General features: G+C 37.2%; 1 protein-coding gene across 2 annotated transcripts in view; it reads left to right on the top strand.

The window, feature by feature from the left end:
- Positions 1-16828, top strand: part of msraa (methionine sulfoxide reductase Aa) — a 69908-nt gene that overhangs the window by 23112 nt on the left and 29968 nt on the right. For both annotated transcript variants that reach the window (XM_084432917.1, XM_084432918.1), the window contains 2 exons: positions 14245-14313; positions 15994-16113. In XM_084432917.1, the coding sequence (XP_084289043.1) occupies positions 14245-14313; positions 15994-16113 (189 nt within the window). The remainder of the gene's footprint in view (positions 1-14244; positions 14314-15993; positions 16114-16828) is intronic.

The raw sequence follows: 16828 nt of genomic DNA, 5'->3' as shown, positions 1-16828 counted from the left end.
TCCTGTCGTTTTTGTATTATTTCCCAGGTCTTCATTCTTCGTTCTCATGCTGTGCCTACTCTCCTCCTTTCCTCCTCATCCTCCTTTCCTTTCAATCCCTCTTCCATCCCTCCCCCTCCCCTCGCAATCTGTCAGTGATTGCCGCGTCTGCAGTGTCTCCTGAGTCATCAGCAGTGCTGGTGTAATGGTGTGGAACTAGCCAAGGTGAATGGTTATTACTTATTGAGCTCCTGATTGCTGTGCAGAGACTAGCACCCATTTATTAGCACTTGAACAGCATGGGCCCCGAGTAAACCGACTTTCTCCTTATCTGTTGTTGGAATGTGTTTAATGTTAGCAGTGAAACCGTGGCTGTACCTGGCTGTGTGTAAACATGTTTAAACATTTAAAAAACCTGGTGGGACTTATAGATTTATTAAAACTATTATTTCTGACAATTTTGTAACCAGTAATGTGTATTTATAGGGAAAGAATCAACCTAACCAGCTATCATTAGCTAGCTTGGCTACATAACGTTTAGCATGTTTCTGAGGCATTTGTTATATAGACCGTATTGTGAATCTACTCTTTGCAAGATGTTTATCATATGTTTGTATGCAAATATGACCCTTAACATAAAACGTGATGATTTCACATATTATTAAGGCATTTAAGAAAGACGTAAGTTTTCACAACTCAGTAGTGAACCAAAGAAGTTTATAATAATTGGAGAAAGCTATCTGTTAGCCGTTAGCATTTCCACATATTGCTTGGCTTTTGCTTAACCAATGACCTGAGCTGTAAACATTCAGTACTTGTGCTTACAGGGACACTTATGATAGATATTGTTTAGCATACAGTATGGAAACCAGTTCAGGCATAGAAGTCACTTAAAGGGGTCATGAATTGATCAATCAAATTTTCATTGATCTTAAAAAGAATTGCTCAAATTATGGGAGTAATTTCCATTAAACTGTGAACAATCAGCGAAATGTTCGCTCTATGAACGCAATAATAAGCATTATTCAAAAACTGTGTACATGGTCTTTGGTCTGTGGTAGTAATTTGTTAATGCTTTTATACTCTTAAATATCTTTTTAATGTTTTATGGTTGAAGGGTGAGTAGAATAATGTCATCTCATTGTACCCAGTTTTTTATTATTGTGTTCAGAGAGCAAAACTTTCACTGATTGTTTACAGTTTAACAGAATCGACTCCCATATTTCGCTCAAAGCAACATGGGGTGTAGGAAAAAGGTGGATAATGTTACAGAACTGATTAATTGAAGTCAATATAGACTTAAAACCTTAAACCTAATGTCAATCCCTGAATAATGTTTTTTCTCAGTTTTCACAAAAAAATTAAACAGCACAAGTGTTTTCAGCATTGGTAATGATAAATAATCAATATAGTTAGTTGATAGTAACACTATTACTGTTTTTACTGAATTTTTTATCAAATAAGTGCATCCTTGATGAGCATAAGAGACTTTATTGTAAAATATTAAGAAATCTCCCCGACCCAAACATTTTGAACAGTAGTTTATTTGGCTGCAAACCAATCAAATATCACTTTATGTAATTTTTTGAAAAGGTCAAGTTAAGACACATGCGACAGGCCAACTATTCACTGGGCATCTACCTCAAGGTAGCACAAAAGCTTGTTTCTGGAGAGCACAAACTGAATGGGATTCAAGTTGTCTTGATATAATCTGGGAGATATATTTGGCTCCGTAGATGGCTAATTGCACCAGTGCACAGAGTCCTTTCAGAGCCCTTTTCTTTGCAGCCATTGACAAAGCAGGCTCCGCAGGGCCACATTATTGTGAGGTTCCTTCTAGACAAGAGAACAACACACACACACACACACACACACACACACACACCCCTAATATTTCACAACCTCTTAACTCAACTGATGTTGGCCGCTCTCCCTTTTGTTAAGGGTGCATTTGGCCCCCCGACCGCTCTTGGTGTTGTGGCTCTTAATGGGTTTCCCTGTGCATTGATCGGAGTCAAGTCCACAGGGAGGCCGCTAGACCGCAGAGGGACCAAAGGCCAAGGCCTGAGGGAGCCGGAGGGACCCTTAACAAGAGGCACAGCAGTAACAGCCTGAACTCCTGTGGAACCATCACTTCTGCATCTCGCCTATCACTCAAGGGCTTGTCAATCAGAAACATCCAGAATAAAAGCCGCTGACCGGATTTCAGACAGACCAAGCGTCATTCGATAAATAATTTGTCATGATTACATGAAAAATCAAATCACTCCAGACCCAACCAGAGAAATTGTGCTTTATTTAAAAGACAATAGAAGGACAGAGTCATTACTCATGGCCAGCCATTATTATGTTCTAGATTGTATATGCAGGACTCAACAATACATATTTTTTCCTGCTTGCCTTTTTGGGCCATTAGTTCAGATTTCTGCCTTTCCTGCATGTTTTTACTAGCCCCAGCCCAAAACTATTTTATTTTTATTTTATTTTATTTTATTTTATTTTATTTTATTTTATTTTATTTTATTTTATTTTATTTTATTTTATTTTATTTTATTTTATTTTATTTTATTTATTTAGGCTATTTATTTATTTATTATTTTAATCATTTCATTTTTTATTTTGTTTATTTTGTTTATTATTTTTTTTATTTACATGTATAATTTCTCATTGTTAAATGTCATGTTTTCACTTTTTTAAAACCATTTTTAATTAACTAATTTATTTAAAATAATAATAATATTAATAATAATAATAATATTTCCACTATTATTATTATTATTATTATTATATATTTTTCACACCCATGCATGTTCACACATATTTCTTTAAATATATTTAAATATACTATTGCACATTATACATCTTTCTTTCTTTACAAGGCATAAAATTATCAAATCAAATACATGATCAAATTATTTAAGGTATAGCCCTAGTCAGCCTTCCTTTACGTTGAATCCTGTGTATGCGCGTCTCTGTTTGATGAATGTTAATTTCTATTCAAGAAAGAAAAAGGAACCCAAAAATGCTTTATTTTTTGTGTATTGCATTTATCTATGCAATATTTGTCTTGGTTTGTTTTCATAAAACGGGCATGTCCAGGGTCAGATTAATTTGCGGAAGCCTTCTTTTATCTCAACCGGAGCACAGTATTAGTTTGCTATAATAGAACAATTGAGTTTAACCACCTATGCAGTTGAAGCAGTGGGCTGCATTCACGGGCCTGTCAAAGGAAACAAACCCACAGTGCCCGTCTCTGGAGACTCATGACCTTGAGAGAAAGATTATTTGAAAAAAAGCTGTTAAGCTTTTGTTGGAGTTTGAAATTACACTTTTTGGCAAAAAGAAAAAGATTGGGGCCTCTATCGACGTGGACAGGGGTCTTCTTATGGGGGCTGGAGGTTTCAGGGTTGTGTGACTTCTCATCACATTCGATAAGCACATAATCTATTCCATGAGTTTTACAACTCTATATTTTCTAAAAGAACTTTACTTCTGTAATATGTTTTTGAATCCTCCAGTGCATAAGTTATTGCTACTGCTTGGAAATTGTGTATAGTTTGGAGACATATACAGGGCAATAAATCAAGCCTAGACCAATAATATTCCACCAGAAATGGCAGCACTATAGTGTTGGGTTCAAGTTCAGGCTTGTTTGATATTATAGGGTCTTATTTGTTTCCCACCATTGTTGCCTTTAACTGTTTACCTTCAAATCAGAAATCCATCCACATGAGCATACGGAGCTAATATGTTGTGGAGCTTGTATCTCGTTCTGTTCTTATTGGTAAGTGTAACCTATTCTGGTAATATTAATTTAATTTTGCTTTTTTTTTTTTTTTTTTTTATCACACAGCTCTCTGGAATACTGGATTCTTATTGGTCAGTCACTGCATTGCGGAAACTTTTAAAAACAACTTGTAAACTTGAAATTTTCGGAGAGCTCCGACTTGTACCTCGTGACTATGCCATGTTGATAGAGTTGCATTGCATAATTCTGAGTCCGAGAACAGCTCTGAGTAGAATGTCACGGGTTGTCATCTCGTAATTATTGTAGCCTACTTATGTAAACGCAGAAAGATATTGCCTAATATTTGCCATCGTCTGTGGCAACGCTATATGTCAGACCACTCATCTGGCTGAAACTGTTGCTACTTTCAAATTATAAGGTGCGGTCACATTAGCAAAATCTAGCTATATTATTCCCTTATATTTACATTCAAGGAGTTATATCATTGATCCAGAATATTATAGAAAGTCAAACAGTGGGTTATTTTGACTGGGGCCAGTGAGCAACCATCATGAACACCCTAGCAACTGCACTGATATGTGAACAAATGAGAAATGAGTCATTTTTATATGCAAGTGTCCTTGCAAATGCTCCATCATGCTCAATCTCGGTTCTAATAATCTGAGGCCTGCCAGTGGAGATCAATCTAGCATTTGTATTCTGAATTAAGACAAGCCCTGATGACTCTCCTGAGTGCTGGGTTCCTGCTCAAATGTTTTGTGGTGTTTGACCACATTCTCATTTCCTATCATGGCCCCTGCTGAGGAATCAATGCATCACAATCCCACAGAGCCTCATCTGTTTAGATGCTTGATGCTGACAAATTGGCCACCCTGATGAAGTATTTTAATGGCTGATTCAGTCCTCATCTAACAATCCACTCTTCTCTTCATTCCAGGATATTCTCAGATTCATAATTAGCTGTTGGGCCAATACATTTATCTATAGAGTGAGCGCACGTGTTGAATCTGAAATGTAACATTAAATAAATCTGCATGAGAATAATTTTAATTGTTGTAACTCTGCATGTGAAAGGACAATTGTGGCTCTATACATAGTTTGTCATTTCCATTAGCAGTCCATTAGTTTGTCCCTCTATGGTGTTGTTGCCAACGGATCCTTTTAATTCACTTTTCCACTTTGTCCACAAAAAAATAAAATAATAACCTACAATAACTTGCATTGATGGAATTAAAACACAAGTAAATATGCAGGTTTTAAGCCAAATTACATTTTGTTTTGTTTTTCCAAGTTCTTCCTGGGGTCACAAATGCGAAAGTTCTTCTACAATTTAGCATTTACACAAATTTCTGTACAATTTTTGTGTTGAATCATTGTTAGGTTAAATATATGTTTTTGTTCACAGATGTAACATAAATTGTTTGGTCACACTTTACAATAGGGTCCCATTAGTTAGCGTTAGTTAACACAACTAACAATGACCAATACATTTGCTACAGTATTTATCTATATTTGTTAACAAAAATACAACTCTTCATTGTTAGCTCAGGTCCATTAAATAACATTAACAGATAGGCCTACTTTTGTTTTTAAAAATGTATTCGTAAATGTTAAAATGAACATTAACTTAGATTAATAAATGCTTTAGAAGTATTTTTCATTGTTAGTTAATGTAAACTAATGCAATTATCTAATGTTATCTAATGTAAACTTATTGTAAAGTGTCATCTTGTGTTATTTTTTTGCATTTCCTTTTTTTTATGGACGGTGACACATTATATTACTATAATGCACTTCTTATTTTTTTATTTTTATTTTTTAATAAAAAAAATTCCATTGTGATAGTTATAGAGCAATGTTTCCCAACATTTTCCCATTTTCTTTCCCTGAAAATTTCCATTGCATTTTTTTTTTTAAAGTTATTGGACCCATGGTACATTCTGTTAGAACATAATGCGTACCTTTAGGGGGATAAAACAGTGGAACATGTGTGTGGACATATCACAGAGTGTGTGTGCAAGGGCACAAGTGCAAGGACTGAAGGTGACTATTTTTCCAGAAGGGCCTTTTTAATCGAAAACAAGTAATTAACTTCCTACAGCAAACCACTTTGAAGCTCTGTTCATAGAATAGAACCAAAAGATATAAGATAAGATATAAAACAGAGGGAAACAAGTGATAGGGACTACTTAATTCAAAACCTATTGGCATTAAAAGTGTAAATACTAACTGTATATCAAGAGTCTTGACAGAACATGCAGATGATGAAGAACCCTGCAAAATCATGATGGAGACCATGTGTATGTGTATGAATTAAAAGGCTCAAGGCGTATCAATCCTACACAGAAGAATTGAACTGGAAGAGGATCGAGTGGCTGCCATATTTAAACATGAGCGAATGAAAGCCTCCTATGCTATGACAAGGAGTATGCTTTCTGAAGTACCGCAGGAATGTTTCTAAGTTGTGTCTTGTTTGTCAGCTCATTCTGTTTCTTCTTGAGATGCTTTCTGAATGGCTTCGGTGCTAATCTGTTTACAGAAGCCTGGCTGAAGAAGAACTGTATAGCCAAGCTAATTTCACCTCATTTCTCTTAGCGTTTACCTGCTGTTTGTGTTTGCCACTCACAAGTCTCCGGCGTAGCACTCTCAGATCGTAATGGCTGTTCCCTGCATCAAGGCGCTCTCACTCCGCTAAGATAATTGCTATTATGGCTCACAATAGCCTTAATGGTGCTAACGGTCGTTGTGAAGAAATGATGCAGCTGATGACGGCCACTGGGTCTGTTATTAAAAAGAAAGGAGGCTGCTCCAATCAGCCGCAGACCGCCATTAGCCTAGCATGCCCATTCATCAATGTCACTCTGAATAGAAGCAGTCAGGATGGGGGTGGAAGGGGATGTTGAGAGACTCTGGAAGGGGGAGGGGCGAGGCGAGGCACGCGCTACCCAAGTCGCCGGGTCTGTCGTCTGGCTGCGTGTGCACTCTGACTCCCAGGCCTCATGGGCCTGCTAATCTGTGGGCACGGAGGAAGCCATTGGAAGGGGGAGGAGAGGTGCACGGCTGAGATAGCATATCGCCTTGCACACACAGCACTCGCTATAGCCTGATCCCCTCTGCACAACCATTTCCAATCGCTTTTCACAGGCTCTCTTCACCACAGAATGGGGGAAAACAAAAGCGCTGAGAGCTGCACTGTCTGGTCCATTTTTACATTCTCCTTTCGACACACACACACACACACACACACGTCTCCTCAAGACTGCTCTTTGAAGTTGCTTGAGCAAGCATTATTCAGTATTTCAAATCCATCTTTCATCCCAGTGCTAATTTTACAGTTTTTTTTTTTGTCACAGTTTTTGTCTTGTGAATTCATGTCATATTCATTAAATTGAGCCTATTTTACTGTGACTGTAATGGCAAATGATAATACTTAATACAAATGTCCTATAGTATATTCTAAATTCTAAATCATGATGAATAATTTTTTTTCAGGATTCTTTGGTGATTAGAAAGTTCAAAAGAATAGCATTAATTTGATATAGAAATAATTTGTAACATCATAAATTGACACTTTTGATCAATTTAATGCAACCTTACCTTAATGAATAAAAGTGTTCATTTATTTTTACTTTTTTTATTTGACTGACATGACATATTTGTGAAGAACCAACTAGGCCTTGTGGTTGTTTTAGTATTGATTTGTACAGAAAAAAAAAGACAATAATGTTTTAAATACACAATCTGATTCGAAAAACGTATTTTCCATTAATGGTCATTTTAAATTAGCTGAGTATTTTGACTAAATAATTTTTTTTTTTTTTTTTTTGCACTCGTCTAAAAGACCATCGGTGACTGGTGGTTATGATCGGAGGCTTCTTGTCACAGACTTTGAAACATTAAAGGCAGACAAGTCTTGTTTTAAGCTTCAAAGTGTAACTGTCACGAGTCAAGCTTCTGAGCACAATAGGGATCAAAGAACTGTGTTTTTGTTAGTTTGCTATTCATGAGGGAATGCTATTGACTTATTGCAGGCAGTCCTTTCTGGCAGGATAGTTCCACTCTTGGGGCATTGCCCAAAATGTTATCTTCCTCCTTCATTAAAGTCACTGCAGAGTAATCAATGAGTGTCAGCCCTGGAAACATTTGTCCTGGCTCTTTTTTTGCCACTCACTCTTGCCTGTCAGAAGAACATCACTCATGCTGAAAACTCAGCATGCACTTGAATCACTTTTTAATCCGTTCATTTAAATCAGATTAACCGATTCCCTAGAATGAATCCGACTTCCCCATGTACTAAACAGGAGAAAGAACCGATTCATCTGAACTACTTTTAATCTACTGATAAATGTTGATAATTTAGTACTTTTAGTTAGCTGCTCCACTGGATAAGAGCTGATAGAGTAGAGTACTAATGTCAGTGGCGTAGTCTAGTATGTGGGGGTATAGGGCTGGCTGGGATAGATCAATGAAGACCTGAAGCCGAGAGCTATGAACATGGAAGTAAATTAGCCATGCCTGCAGGATCTTCAAAGCGAGAGGGAGGGAATATTATGCTGCAAGTTTGAATTTTCAGCCAATGGATCACACAATACTCTATCTATTATAGATTAATACGGCATCTCACTACTGTATCTAACAATCTGTCCAGATGAGAAGCAGATTCAGTCGACGCTAGCCTAAAAAGATCATTCCTTATATCATACAATCAGATCCCAGATTGATTCCTGCACCGTGATGGATTTTGTGCCGCACGTTTCAGATCATGGAGGGTTTGAAAGATGCTGTTTAAAATAATTGAGCCCCTGTTGGATTACGCTTCTTTAGAATTTATATATTTGAAGATTGAAAAAGTGTTTGCTTCACAAAAAAGGGAAATTGGGAGCTGTTTAAACAGAAAAAATATAGATAGATAGACAGACAGACAGACAGACAGACAGACAGATACGTAGAGGGATAGATAGATGTTATTACTGTGGTATTACTTTATATAGCCTATAGTTACAGCAATAAATAAATATATATAGATATAGAAAAATAAAATGAAATGAAATGAAATGAAATGAAATAAATGTAATCTTTGTAACTTACAATTTACATTTATTTATAACTCTTGTGTTTGGTTATTTCAAACATGTGGCTAAATGAGCTTAAAGTGACAGTACCAAAGGATACTGATGATCATAAATTATGGTGACTTAAATACCGCTTAATATTTGTCTGACAGTCCAAGTTGGCTTTTCTTTAAGGAGCTCTACATATTTAATAGAATATTTATAGCTATGGTGTGCGGAGCTGAAATAGAGCAGCACTAACTCGAAGAGCGCTGCGCAGGAATGGCATTGGCTGGCAGAGAGTGCAAATGCCAGCACGGATAAAGACTTTCCTGTGATTAGCCTCATTATTCAGACAGATTTTTCGGCTTTACGAAAAGGGCTCCTAGGCATCCTAGTTATTCATCCAAAACCCGGGCGGAACAGTCTAAGAGAGCGGAAATGTTTGCTTCAGGGGTGGTACTGTCATGGCACTGTCTTCTTTATTAGACCCCATGCCCTCTACCATTCTCCGTCCTTATAAATGTTAGATTTTAACATGTGATGTTTATTCATGAAAATGGTTTTGGGAGCCCCTCTTCTTGCGAAGAAATTGTTAAACGAGACGTACAAGTTGTCCCTGCCCAAACTTTCGGCCAGAAGTATGCTTGAGGTGTGCAGATATGCAAAGAAAATGTAATGAGCAAATTCATGCTACTGTTTCTTCTCCTAGTGTTAATTATTAGATAGTGAGAACAAGGTAATTAGGGAGCACCAAAAATATGTTTTTGTCCTAATAATTTTCTTGGCTTTGATGAATAAATGATTTAAGCACAACCATATTCATACTTGAACTTCTTGAAAAATTAATTTAAGAGCCAATAGATGTTATTTTTCTTTCTTGATACATTAATGAAGCCCTGCCTCTTTCAGCCAAAGCCAAAAGAGCTTCTGATCAGTAGTGATTAATAAAATGTAAAGCACTATACATATATGAATTTCAAGGATGTTGTGGAAGGGGCGACTCAAAGGACCGGGGTGGCAGGGAACACTTTGGCACATGGCACTGGATTAACTAGGGGGGTGCAGTGAAGATGCAGAGAGCGAGGGATGGATGGAGAGAATGCTTCATAATACCCCTCTCCCCTCCCCCTCGGTTGTGTCTTTCTCCCCCCCCCCCCAACCTCTTCGGCTGAGAGGAAAGCGTGCCACGCTTAGATTTGAGCCATTAATATTCTGTCTCGACTCATTGTCTTTGCCTGCTGACATTTACATTTAGATTGTTTATCTGACTGTGGGGGGTGTCCGACCATTAATGAATATGCTTCTGTTGTTCCAGAAAGGCGGCAATTACCAGCTCTGCGTTAAGATAATGAAAGTAGAGAGATGTGGTAGGTGGGCATTAGCCACGGCGGAGAAAAGGCCTTGGTGCGATTGTGCTTTTTTACACACTGCAGCAAGGGATGAACTGGAGGAGCACGGAGGACTCTGTGCCGGTTTCCCTGTCATTCTGCAGTCAGATCTCTCCCGGTCTCTTGGTTAGATATAATGAGGGGTTCAGGCATAAACACACATGCTAGCTTGCAGCTTTCTTCGGCTTGCGCTTCTCTATAATGCAAGTTTAAGGCCTCACTGTCAACACCTTTCTGTCTGCATTAGGGGGGGGAAACATCTCATTGGAAAACATTTCAGTAATATTTTAGTTGTTTTTTATTAAATTCTATATATTAGAAATTTTATATATATATATATATATATATACAGATTATAATATAAATTATATAAAAATAACAATTAAAAATGTTTAATTTAAGAATGAATATATATATAAATCAAGTAATTGCATATGACAGGAAAGGTCATGTAAGTTCATAGCCATTTTTTTCCATACTATCTGCCTCGAAGCACCTGTCAATCTCAGCATCTGTGTTCTGAGGTCACACAGAGAGAGCTGAGTGCTTTGGATTCAACATGATGGAATGGGTTGAGATGTAACCATACACTGTATAAAATCCAGCTAAGGTGAGTGCTGGCCATTAGAGAGCAGGAGCGTGGTGAGAGGGTAATAGAAAGCTCTGTAGCTCAGCGAGGGTAGTGGCCGGGGCCGTGTGCACCAGCTGTGCTTAAGTCACAACTAGTCTAGTTTTGAAATAAATGGACACTTAGTTACAACTTACGCACTATTGAATATTTTTGCGTTGCACCATTAAACTTAGTCGAAGCGTGACTACATATAAACTAAATATTTACCTCTGATCAGGAGTGACGGTTGGAATAAAATAGCAGACTGACTGAACTGCAACAATAAGCTCTTGTTTCACCTGACAGACTACAATTATTTAGATATATGATAATGCTGACATACTCTCACTTACATCATAAGAAAGAACATTATGTAAATATATTACTATTTTGTTTGCGGCTCATCAACAAGAACCCGTCCTAAACAGCGTGCCGCTGCATCGGTCCGTATTGTGCATGTCAAATAAAATCAGTCATAATAAATAAATGTAATTTCTTGTGTTTTTTGTATTAGTATTTATTTATTGATCCTTATTCATTTTAAATACAGTTATTTATGCTACATATAAAAGTATTCTGATCATGGTTAAGTAGAATCCTATTTAATCAACTTATTTTTACTGTAGTTACGCAAGGCAAAAGCTAGAATGAAGGATAAACTGAAATGCACAAAATTTCAACGCAAATACAAAGTTCTGTCTGGCTGATTGAACTCAACCTGCTTGCAATCACATCATTCTCTATAGGTCACAGCTGATTGGTTCCTGCTGTATCAGTAGCCAATGAGCTCTCTGCTCAACCTTCAAATACTTGGTTAGCATTTGCCTTAGCAAATGTTTTCAGAAACCCCACACCTTCCCCAGCTCCACCTGTATTCTACTGTAGATCTACTACAGGTAATTCATGTGCGCTATTGTACAGCAGCAGCATGTCTTTCTTGCTCACAGCGTCCATTACCACGCCAAACATTCTGAGAGTTGTCATGACAGAACCTCTGTCCACAATGCTTCATGGGATTTTTTTCATGAGCATTTTTATATTTCTCCATTGCTTTTCACAATGCTTCATGGGATTGTAGTTCTTTCCCTCAGTAAAGCCGTCCAGTACACAGGCTTGTACCTTATTTTTCCCAATTTAAGAAAGAAATTACGAATGGCTTGTGGCGCAACAATACCGTGGTCACTCTTCTCTCACTGAAAGGCATAAGTACAGCCACTGACCAACCCCTCAGCTCTTGCCAGTTCCTATAGTAAGGCAAGCTACTTTTCAGAATGACGCACTGCAGATCAATAAGACTATTCCACTCTATGCTACGCACTGCAGACCAGGCCTGAGAAACATATGGTGGGTGATCTGGATGGCCTGCTTTTAACTGATTTTGAAAGCCTGTAGTGTGTGTGCAGTTTGCAGATTACCTTTATGCAAAGAACACCTAGATGACACCGCATGGAATACTGTATTTTGTAATGCAGTATGTGTGATTTATCAGTTTCAATTGTGACGAATGAACTGAAAGGGTTTTTCTTTTCAATCCTTTTTCATACATTATTTGATTGGAAATTGTATTATTTATTTTTTGCATGGAAGACATAAGATCAATTTCTTTAAAGAATATCCTGTCTGTATAAGGCTGTCAAGCGAAATGACAAAGAAAGCACTTTACAAGTGGTCCATACTACTTTTCAATGTATAAGTTCATCTGGTTCACAATCACAATCGCTGGTTCACACCGGCTTAAATGATTTGTGTGGATCATCCAATGATTTGGATGAATTGGACTGATTTGCTTCTCATAATTAGTCAGCTGATACATTTAGTGCAAGAGTTACATGGACCACTTTAATGATACTTTTATGGTGTTTTTGTGTCCTTTGATTCATTGTCATTATTTTGAAAAGAGCAACCAGGTTATTTTTTCTACAAAAAATTTCTTTAGTGTTCTACAAAAATAAAGAAAGTTACAGTTTTGAAATGCCACAAGGGTGAGTAAATGATAATAGACATTTCATTTTAGAGTGAAACAATTCTTATTCTTCTAGCCGCCGTTCTCTCTTTTTATATTGATTGATATTGAATGAATAGACTACATGGAATTTTTGCTCAATTTACTATACGCTGTAAGAGAGTGTTGAGCGGTTGAAACAGATCAGCACAGAGAGTCTGAATGTAAAAGTGATTTAATGAAGTCTGTTCTAATGCTTCTCTTCAGTCCACTTACACAGATTAGATTAGAGCTGTGGCCTCCACAGAAAGCCTTTCTTTTCACTGTATTGTTCGAGTGCCATTTTAATCTTAAAATGGAAAGGTTTACTGTCCCAAAAGAAGATTTGCACTCTGTTTCACCACCAATCGGTATATATTTTTTTTATCTTCATTTAACACAGCCACATTTCAGCAAGCCAAGAAACACACCACTGACCTTGCATGCAAACACATTTTATAGATATGACTTTGAAATGAAAGAAAATAGAGGCAACAATGGACTGAACATTTATTTATTTTTTATTTAACAGAAAAATGAACCAATAATGGATTTTTTTCATTTATTTATTTAACAGAAATAATTGCCAATAATGGACTGAACATGTATTTATTATTTATTAAACACAAAAATGAACCAACAATGGACTGAACTTTTAATTAATTAATTAATTAATTTATTTGTTTGTTTATTTATATAGATGTTCAACCCATGGAGCATTTTATTTATTTATTTATTTAATAAAGGAGTCTATGTACTGAGCAGACATTTATTTATTTATTTGTTTGTTTAACTTAATTTATTTATTTAATTTAACAGAATTTTTTTTTAATAATGGACTGAACATTTATTAATTTATTAATCTATCTATTTATTTATCAATTTCCTAATTCTTTGGAGCATAATTAACTTTACATTTGAAGCTTTCCCCTAATTAAAAGTGGTTGACGTTCAGGATTAGTGTGGCCGTGACTGAGTTACAGTGAAATGCAATGTAGGTCTGCCATCAGTCATGGCTGTATTGGCATGCCCTGCTGCCATGGCAACATACTCATACAGTACGTGCATGTAGAAACTCCGGCATGGCTGCGCCCAGATGTTGAACTCAGTAACCTCTATTTATTCTAATCCACGCAATGGTTTTCCATGCCTTGGCCCATCTGTATCCCTGTCACATGTTAAAACATCGCATTGACATACATTAATCCGGCCAGGTGTTGTTTCCCCCTCCCCTCCTTTAACCTTCCCTATGTCCTTTCCTATCTTCCTGGTGCTCTTAAAGTAAAAGATAAAGGAATAAAGCCAAAACTTATGGGTTGAACTTAATGAGCTGCATAGGGAATAGAGCCGCTGTCCTCCTGGGAGTTTCTTCCCTACAGTGAGTTGTGGTGCTTTTGCGTCGGGAAGAGCACATTATGAAGTCCTGTTGACATTGTGTTGATTTATAAGGGCATTCTCTCCATTGTTTCCCCTGTGTCCTGCAGCTAAGCACGACGTGAATGGTAACAGGACAGTGCCACCGTTCCCAGAGGGACTGCAGATGGTCTTATTCGGTAAGTGATCCGAGCTGTGAGATATGTGTGCGGAGATGTGAGTGTGTGTGTGTGTGGGGGTAGACGACCGGCGGTGGAAGGTAATTAGTCCCCTCATGCACCCCCTCATCCCCTTGAAGAAGTGCAAAACCAAAACTGCAAAATGATGAGGAAAATAAAGGGGAGGGGTGTGCCGATTAATTGCAGACTGCTGATTAGGATCTCTTTAATAAATGCATTTGTTCAGCCTCCATTTTTTCTTTATTTAGGCCTCAAACTGTGTAATTCATCATGGCAGACAGGAATTAAATGGCTGTTTTATCACAGGTTCTTGAATACAAATAAAATAATATTCAAAGTATGTATGCGGCTTTTGCAAATCACAAACCCCCCGCTGAGAGCGATGAAGGGTAACTCAGGTACCTTTGACTCCATGAAAATGTGCTTTTCTTCCTGCTAGACGGCACGCACAGCGCTCACCCTCATTTACCGAACATTGACGTCCCCCATGTGAAAGCGTCATCTTATAGTCTTGGCGTTCGGGTGTCCCTCTGGGCCGGCGTAATTGAGCTCCAGATTCTAGATTCTCTATCATACGCCTTATGCTCGCTTCCCCACAGCAGCTTGTGAATCAGAGAAATCTGGTCAAGCCGACAGTCGTGTACGTGTTTTTTTCAGCAATTGAATTACTTTCCACCCGTGGGATGTTGCAGTAGATAACGATATACTAGTTACCCTCTAATTTATTTTTACTGTTGTAGTATTATTTGGTAATAAATGCTTACAGCGGGTGTTAGTTTTATGGTGGTTGATATGTTTTTATTGGCCCTGAGTAAATGCGTGATGGAGGAGTCTTTAGTTTTATGGGATTGTAAATTCATAGCTAAAATATAGAGCTTTGAATAGAAAAAAAGGACCTGATTTAACACCAGTGGGAAGGTGCTGGAGGAGGCTCGTTCCCAGCAGAACACAAAAACACAAGGCAAAGAGAATTTGGTGAGGAAAAGACTTTTTCCCTCACCAAAAATAGATTTCTGTTTTTGAAAGAAGCCTCTTAGGCACACCAAGGCTGCATTTATTTGATCAAAAATACAATTAAAAAAAACTTTTGAATGGTAGTGTACACTGAAGAATCTTAGTGGCTGTGTAATTTTAACGGGATAGTTCGCCCCCAAATTAAAATTCTGTCATTATTTAGTCACTCTTATGTCTCTTCAAACCTGTATGCTGTTATTTTTTTCCATGTTTGGAAATTTTCTTCAGCTCCAAAGCTGAAAAATCTTAAAAGCATCCTCAAAGTGTTATAAAAGTCATCCATATGACTCCATATGCACTAAATTCCATGTCTTTTGAAGCTGTATGATAGCTTTATTGAGGAAAGGAAAGCCATTTGGACTACTTTTCTATTTCCTTTCATGGTGGTGTTTTTTGAACAATTGAACATGGTGCTAGCAACCCAAAGTCATGTGTTTGATTTTCCATGGAATGCATGAAATGTATGTGTATAGTTTGTAAATGTATACTTTGAATGCAATTTAAAAGTGTCCATCAAATGCATAAATGTTCTCAGAATCAATGCTATCTATTTAATTTCTGGCAATAATAGAAATATGATGTTTTGTTGTCTCAATTATGGATCCGTTATCGTCTATGGCTATATATTAGGAATATATATTTTTTTCTTTTATGTTTTTAACACAGGTATGGGCTGTTTCTGGGGAGCGGAGAGGAAATTCTGGAAGCAAAAGGGGGTCTATTCCACTCAAGTGGGCTACTCTGGTGGTTACACCCCAAACGCGACCTATGAGGAGGTGTGCACAGGTATGTCTCTGATTACCATTTCCAAGCTGTCAGTCACTTATTGTCTGTGGAGCTCCAGCCACATAAAGAATGTGTGCACAATTTGAGTATCACGAATTATACATTAACTGTATTGGTGTTGAATGAGTTGGAATGACTGTAAAATATCTATGAGAAATGCACTAATTTGAAGAGCAGAAATCAGAATTCTGAACAGAATTTGTACTGTAATTATAGTCTTGTTCTTTTTCGTAACATCTGTAAGCATCCAGATGGCATTCATATATGCTTATACTTAAAATGATAACACTTGCTCATATAGCAATAATCCAGTTACTGGCTAATACAGTAAACCAATTCAAAACAACACATGCTCATTCTGTCGAGCTTTGTCCAAAAATCACCATGAAGCTTCTGCTTCAATGCAGTAATCAAGATGGGTGTTTTTGACATGGCTGGGTTTGCCTTAGCTGTGCCAGCTGTTGGCCTAATATTATTATTATTATTATTATTATTATTGGTGGTAGTAGTAGTAGTAGTAGTAGTAGTAGTAGTCCCCTTCCTTATCCTAAAGGATTTGGAATTTAGAATATTAGGCTTTTCCCTCAAAAAACAAATAAATGCAGGCAAGGTGAGCATAAGAGACCTCTTTCAAAAACATACAGACCCCAAACATTTAAACAGTTGCGTACAAAGAGCACAATTTTTTAAATAAACCCACAAGATTGCTACCATT

The sequence above is a fragment of the Rutilus rutilus genome (assembly GCF_951802725.1).
Source record: "Rutilus rutilus genome assembly, chromosome: 15".
In the NCBI taxonomy this organism is placed as follows: Eukaryota; Metazoa; Chordata; class Actinopteri; order Cypriniformes; family Leuciscidae; genus Rutilus; species Rutilus rutilus.
Note: the sequence above shows the minus strand (reverse complement) of the source record. Positions and strands in the feature narration are given on the sequence as shown.